Here is a 7752-nt window from a genome sequence, read left to right on the forward strand (position 1 = left end):
GGGAGATATTCTGCCAGGAATTGGTGGCAGTGGTTTAGTATTCAGGTGGAGCTTCTGCACATGCTAACTCTTGAGCCATTATACAAATCCAGATGGATGATTTATGCAAACATTGTTGTTGGCTCTCGTCGATTCGGGCGCTGACAGCCCGTTGAGACCGGGCAGCTGGTCGACAGTAGCTGCTTTCAGTAGTGTTACTTACTACATCATCATATTGTGGTACACAAACATTTGTGGACTGAATATAGTTAGAGAATTTGAAAAAATATATATTGTTTTGGACTGTTATCATACTATACATATCATACGTTCATTGTAAAGAACCAGATTGTTTTTGCGATGGATTCTTTAACATAGGATTTAACATAGAATATATAAGCAGATTGCTTGGTGTACTGTGTACCCATATATTTATTAGTCTAATAACAAATGCTTTCACATTGGCCAGCACCACCTTGCTGGGTAAAGAATGTGTCGTTGGTGGTGCTATTCACTGTGGGAAATGTGCTCCGAGCCACATTCGCTATTAGAAACAGACCAAAGTCACACAAAATACACTCCTCTGAATGAGTGGAATGAGACTAGCAGGGCTGCAACTAACTTTAAAGGACTAATGACTGACGGTTATTTGATCAATGTAATCTAGGAAATATGTTTATACCCGTTACCTATTAAAATAAACAAGTATCTGGTCTCTTTATTGGGTATTTTATTGTCTTCAAATCGGATTCATCCGATCCCAACTGAGAAAATCTATCAAAATAAAAGAGCCTATTTTTTCTCAGACCTATAAAGTGCCGTGCGGCTGCAGGTAATTATTCTTGTGCGCATTTGCCAAGTGGAGCAGTCGGGCTCCTTTGGAGTAATCACAGCTCTAGTGTTGCACTATTGGCCGTTTCCCATTACGGAACGTAACACCAGTCTGCAACAACAACACTGAAGCCTTCTTCCCCAGCAAACAATGCAAGGCCTCAGTACATGGACTATATTTAGTGGCGCCCTGGGAACACAAAAAAGCCTTCATTAACCCACTTTTGGTCATTTTAGAGGGGCAAGGAAAATCAGATTAATTCAAATGTTATTTTACAAGAGGCTTAGGAAAGCTGACTCACCGCAGCCTTATCAAGAAATTCTTGAGTTGTCCTGCTGGCACATGGGTACATGGCTTACGAAACACGGCCCGTCTGTGTGTGAGCCGTGCCAGTCGGGGAATGTCAGGTCTCCAGAGATATTAAACCCAACAAAAATGTGGGTTATTGCTTTTTTTTTTTTTTTTTCTCTCTCTTATTTTCGCTGTTTCGCTCTCATTCAATCCCAGGTCACTGGTCTCATGTGTTGCCCTGGCGTTTGGGTATTGTTGGGATCCAGTAATCAGAGCCATCTTCTGTCTCCAGGAAACGGAACTCTACCCCGGCCCCGTTTGTCATCACAATACTGGTCGATCTAGGTTCCCATAGATGACTTTACTCTGGGCCGCTCACACAGAATGGCTCACATTTCGGTTGCCCACCGAGCTGCTTAATGGAAGTCAATAGATGCCCAGTCACGAATATTATATTCTGTCCATGGTGTTAGTAGTTAGTTCCTAGTGCCTGGGGTAAGGACACCGATGTCTTCTGGTTCACGTTTGGAACATCTGTGTCTTCATGGTCCTTGATTTCACCTTGAACCGTTGTTAAAACTAATGTTGATCCTTTTCTTTTTTTTTAATTTAAATTTAAATTTCTTTTTTTATTTGGGACGGCTGTTGGACGATCAGCGAGGGGAGCAACCTGACACCGGCGCATCACTACCCGGACTTCCGCTTCAAAACCTACGCCCCGCTGGCATTTCGCTACTTCAGGGACTTGTTTGGGATCAAACCGGATGATTACCTGGTGAGGCTTGACGTCCCCGTCTTGACTGCTTGTCATTATTCCGCTGGACAGGGTTGATTGCAAAACAAGACTATTACAGTTCCTCGGGGGAGTGTGTGTGTGTGTGTGTGTGTGTGTGTGTGTGTGTGTGTGTGTGCGTGTGTGTGTGTGGTTTCAACAACCCCTACTCATAGAGCTGCAGCAAAAGGACTTTTACAGGAAACCACATTCACATCATTATGCTTTACGCCATTACGAGATCCTATTTCCTGTCCAGATTCTATTTGACGTTTACTCGACTTACATCTATTCCCTAGAATATACTCATCCCATTCGTTAAACATCACGCCTTATCCTGTACTTGCCTTTTTTGGTTTGACTTTAATTTTTACATTAACATTCTGCAGCATCCGTGCTGGTTTTTTTTTTTTTTTTTTTTTTCCCTCTATTCCCCATTTACTTTGAAAAGCGTTCAGAACGCTGCAGTTTGATTTTGTGCTGCCAAGTCACATTGTTCGGCACGTAATTAATAGAGAAAGGGTTTAAAAGAAAGTCGGAGGGAAAATGCAACACAAAGACACGGAGGCTCTTGATGGGTGTCCTTGAGGTAATTATGAATTAATTCAGACAGAAGCCACTGCAGAGTTTAATTAACAACACGCGCGCGCGCACACACACACACACACACACACACACACACACACACACACACACACAATTACACACACAAACACAAAAGTGTTTATATATACAAACACACACACACACACACACACACACACAGACTTGCGTATGCTATCCGGCAAGTCCATAATGCAAATGAAAATAAACCGCGAATGTGTTTGTGCCGCCAGTACCGCCAACGTGACTGCAGATGTCCGTCGGTCTCTGGAGGAGCGAGGGGATTGCCTCTCATCTCACAGTCACATTTAGTTCCCTGTGCAGTGAGGTTCCTAACGCGTTGTTTGAAGGCTGCTCATAGTCTGTGCAGGCTCACTCCGGATAAATAGAATTTTGCAACGTATATTTTTTATTAAATTCCATTTGTACATCAACATTTGGTCGGTAAATAGCCTCTGTGCTCTAGATTGTTTTTCCAGTCAAAAGGCTGTTGCCATGTGATGTGTATCCTATTGGCAACACACAAAGCTGCTCATCAAGTCTGGCAGTTTGCTTGTAGATAATGTTGTGTTTTTTTTAGATTACATTCAGGCTTTAAAAAAATGTTTCTATTGTTTTCCCTCCTCAGTACTCCCTAGTTAACGAGCCTCTCATCGAGCTTTCCAACCCGGGGGCCAGCGGCTCCCTCTTCTACCTGACCAGCGATGATGAGTTTATCATCAAAACCGTCCAGCACAAGGAGGCCAAGTTTCTCCAGAGACTACTTCCCGGGTACTACATGGTGAGGACGCCTGGAATCTTAATTTTATGGGGTAGATTGGGGGAGGACGGGGTGACTATTTTGGCATTACGGAACCATCGCATTAATTACAACATCTGCCGTTTGCATCGTGCCTTGCAGAACCTGAACCAGAACCCGCGCACGCTACTACCCAAGTTCTACGGGCTCTACTGCATCCAGTCTGGAGGCATCAACATTCGACTGGTGGTGATGAACAACGTCCTGCCCCGCTCCGTCAAGATGCACTACAAGTACGACCTAAAGGGATCCACCTACAAGAGGCGAGCGTCCAGGAAGGAGCGGGAGAAGGCGTGCCCCACGTACAAGGACCTGGACTTCCAGGACATGCACGAGGGCCTGTACTTCGACGCGGAGACCTACAACAACCTCATGAAGACCCTCCAGAGAGACTGCCGGGTAAGGGCCACAAGGAGCACGCGGCTCTCAAGGAGTTTAGAGTTTCCAGGCCTCTTGGGGTTTATCCTGAACACGGTGAAAGGCCCCCCCACCCCCTCGGTCTGAAGGGTCTCACTCCGACTCCTTACTCTTAGAATTGTACAGCTCTGAGATACACCCAGGAAGTACTCTCTGGTATTTTTCTCATGAATAGAGAAATGGGAGCCGACTCCTATGACTGCCACGTCAGTTCGGTGAGTCGGGTCAGCTCTGATCATTCCCATGCCTTCAGTTTTATCCCCTTAAATGGCTGCCCTGCCACCCCCTGTGGACATTAGGTCATATCCCATTCCAGAACGTCTCTCGGGCGGGCCAAAGTTTGTGTTTCGCAGGAGAATATGCCAAAGTTTAAAGATATGACTTTGCCAATGGGAAATGATCCACCTTTGCCCTGAAGTTACGCAACTGGGCTTCGGGAACTTGAAGATGCACGGCGCACTGTGTGTGTGTGTCACTCTGTTTACTTGTTTAGGCTGAGGGTTACCTTTCTCTGAAAATCCGATCAACCTATATGGTAATATGACGTACGATATGGGACCCAAAACACAAATTTTTGGATAAAATGTCAATGCTTTAAGAAAGTTAAGGTGGTATGTTCTTGTCAATGTAAATTTATACTACAAAGTTGGCACAGAAAGACGTTGAATGCTAATATTGAGTTATTGCCCGGTGCTACTCTCTGTCAATTTGTCGCTGGACTGCAGTGTGTGTTTTTCCGGTGTCTGTTGAGCCTCCATCGCCAGGTCTCCAACCGCTCTCTACTCCCAAGTATTGCCCCTTCCACTTTGCGCCAGTTTGTTCCAGTACATGACAGCTCTCCAAATGCTGAATGTGATTAGGACATGAGCCCGGGAGAGGGAGAGGGAGAGGGAGAGGGAGAGGGAGAGAGAGAGGGAGAGAAAGAGAGAGAGAGAGAGAGGGAGTGGGAGAGAGAGAGAGAGAAGCCGTGCTCCATCTAAAGATAGACCTCCAATCTGAGGCTCGCAGTTTTGTTTTTTTTTTGTTTTTTCTTTGCTCCTTTGGAGCCGGGGCGAGGAGATGGCGCAGGGTAAAGTGGCGGAGTGTGACGGCTATTGTCAAGCAGGAGAGTCAAACTCCACTCGCTGGGTTACAAGTGCCTGACAACGCAAACAGAACAAAGCGAGTCACATGAGACTCCAGCACTGGGCGTCCATTGTGCTCAGGCACGGTTTTCATTCTTCCACTGAGATTACATTCCTCATGTTAGATTTCTGTTGACAACATTTTGGTCAAGGACATTCTAAGGAGAGGTCACGTCAAACCAAATTGAATTAGCGTCTGTGTTATGTTGCGCCAACTATACAGAGACAAATCCCGAGTGTGAGGCATTGTGGCATTAACCAGTTGTGGAGGCCTTTTAATAAAAAAAACAAACAAAAAAAAAAACCAGTATATCATCAAAAATGACTTGGTTGATGCGCTATTGATGTACGACCAATGTACTATTCTCATTGTACCTTGGTTATCAAAACCCCCTTGTGGTGTATTCTGATTAATAACCTTGTTATACATGATAAAAGGTAATTGCTAAGTGCGCACGCACGCACGCACACACACACACACACACACACAGCTACTCCAGGGGTCCTCATGAAATCTCTGTTGACATAAAATGACTGATGTAACCAGGGAGAGGCTGTGTTTGTGGATCAGAGCATCAGAGGGCAGGAAAGGAAAGCTGGGTTCCTGCCAAAACCATCAGACCTGGCAACCCGCTCGGGTAGCATTTAATGACTTCTGACACAATAGCCTCTGTTTAATTGTTTTTGATCTTTTGGCTTCTTTTGGCGGGAAGAGGATAATCGTGGTCCTTTGTTGTCGGCCTGTGATTGATGGCCCATGGAATGCAGTTAGCGGTAATAACCTACGTGATGCTGTGGGTATGTTTAAGACTGTTAAGTAACAGACATTCACGCGCCTATGTTTGTTGTTGTTGACCACCTAGAGCACTGATATCTCAATTCTATGGCCGTCTCAACCCTCAACTTATTTTGAACTTTTCCTTTTTCTTACTTTGCCGTCTCTCGTTCCCTCCCTCACAATCTTTTTTTTTTTTTTTTTTTCTTTTCGGCCAAGCACCTTTGTCCCTTGGAGGTTGTTTTGCAGGCACCTTTTGAGGCGGCCTATCGCTCCGCCAGGTCATGTGCCTCTCTCTTAACTGCTGGGGCGCTGGAAAGGGCGCCGCTCTCGTAAGGGCGGTTTCAAAGGTTTCGGAACGGCGAATGACGGAGTGCGTCAACCAAAAAAAAAAAATCCAACAACAGTGCCTGAGCTCCTTGAGATAGTGTGGAAATGACCGTCAAAGCAGCTACAGATAAGCAAGTACGCACGCGAAACTAACCTGGCCGACTGAAGTGGTCAACGGTTCTTCAGGGCGACGGCGTAGAACAACCCCATTTTAGTTCCACGAAGAACCTTTCAGACTCAGGTTCTATACAGAACAATTTCTTTCCATGTGTTAATATTAAAGGATAGAAGCCAATATATACAGTGCAATGCAATATTGTTAATTACCCTTTAATTGACAATAATGGGTCAACCAAGTCCTTGTCACGTGTGAGCTCGCAAAACATATAAATTCACTTACGCACGCACGCACGCACACATACACACACATACACACACACACATATACATACAAAGAGACACAAACATGTACACACTCATACACTCTCAAATTTCCATAAAAGAACAAGCGTGTGTGTGTGTGTGTGTGTGTGTGTGTGTGTGTGTGTGTGTGCGTGTGCGTGTGTGCGTGCGTGCGCGTGTGTGCTGCTCGGGACAGTGTCGGTGCTCTCTGGTTTGTTATTGTCACGGCTTCCTGCCTCGGCCTCCTGGGCAGGAAGCAAAATGCCTCCTAAGCAGAATCTCCGTCCATTCAGATGAGTAAGCAGCTCTTAGAGAATGCAGCAGCGACACAAAATAGGAGGGCGGAGGCCGACGCGCGGCGGGAGAGGACAGCGGGGTGAAAAGGGTGGAGGAAATATTAAAAAAAACAAACAAAAAGAAAAACCCCACTGTTTTTCTTCCTCCTTTTACTGCCGTCCGACGGTTCCGCGCGGGAGGGCGCGGCCGTCCCGCGTCCGTGACGCACGGAGGCCTGCACGATGCCGAGCGAAGCGGAGGATGCCGATAATGGCATGCGGAGCGGCAGAAGCAGCGAGCCGGACATGGCGCTGGCTTAATATCTCTGACAGCCCCGCCGCCCGAACGTGCGCCGAATACCAAGCGGATCGGCGCAATTTCCCCCTGGTCGAATCAGCGTTGCCGCGCGCCAGGCCGTCCGGCCGCCTGGCGGGTTCGGTTTGGGGCGACGACGTGGATATCAAGCTGTTTTGTTTTTTTTAATAATTTTTTTTGTTTGTTTTGTTTCGTTTTTTTTTTATGGTCTTGTTTTGATCAAAAGTTTGGCATCCGGAGCCCTTCTCCCCCGAGGATAGAAGTTGGACGAACCCAGGTCGAGTTATTCATGAACGAATGGTGTTTTTTTCCCGGGGAAATTAAATCTGCTTATCTCATTTCACAAATAAATTGGCGCGCACACATAATCAAACGAGCACATGATGGGGTTTTTTTTGGGGGGGGGGGGATAGTGGTGGAATGTGGCAAAGAACAACACAAACAGACAAAACCAACCATTTCTGGGTTCAATCTCCTCCCGCGTGGACAGACAACCAAGCAACACGTTCTTTAAAGTTGCCCTTGGAATACTTGGAGTACTATATGGGGATAAAGCCGGTATCAAAGGCTCGAGCAGAACTACGGCAAAGTGTAAAAAAAAAAAAGGAAAAGAAAAAGGTCCATGAACTGCATGGAGATAATGCCTCCCCTCTTATAACGTGTTTTAATGTGACAGCGGCGAAGCGGGGCTGGCCACAGCCCAGCCCAGCTTTTGGGAGCCGGCGGCCCCCGTTGGCACACGAACGCGGCACTGTTGAATGTGCCGACAGTCATTCGATATTCCTCCATTTTAAAAGGCGGGGATGAGATATAACAGGAGGTCTCCTAAAAAAACGG

General features: G+C 46.2%; 1 protein-coding gene across 1 annotated transcript in view; it reads left to right on the top strand.

Moving 5' to 3' along the window:
* Window positions 1-7752, top strand: part of pip5k1bb (phosphatidylinositol-4-phosphate 5-kinase, type I, beta b) — a 35528-nt gene that overhangs the window by 16009 nt on the left and 11767 nt on the right. The window contains exons 5-7 of the mRNA XM_080004345.1: window positions 1760-1877; window positions 3106-3258; window positions 3379-3675. Of these exons, the coding sequence (XP_079860471.1) occupies window positions 1760-1877; window positions 3106-3258; window positions 3379-3675 (568 nt within the window). The remainder of the gene's footprint in view (window positions 1-1759; window positions 1878-3105; window positions 3259-3378; window positions 3676-7752) is intronic.

This window comes from Zeus faber (assembly GCF_960531495.2).
Source record: "Zeus faber genome assembly, chromosome: 7".
Classification (NCBI taxonomy): domain Eukaryota; kingdom Metazoa; phylum Chordata; class Actinopteri; order Zeiformes; family Zeidae; genus Zeus; species Zeus faber.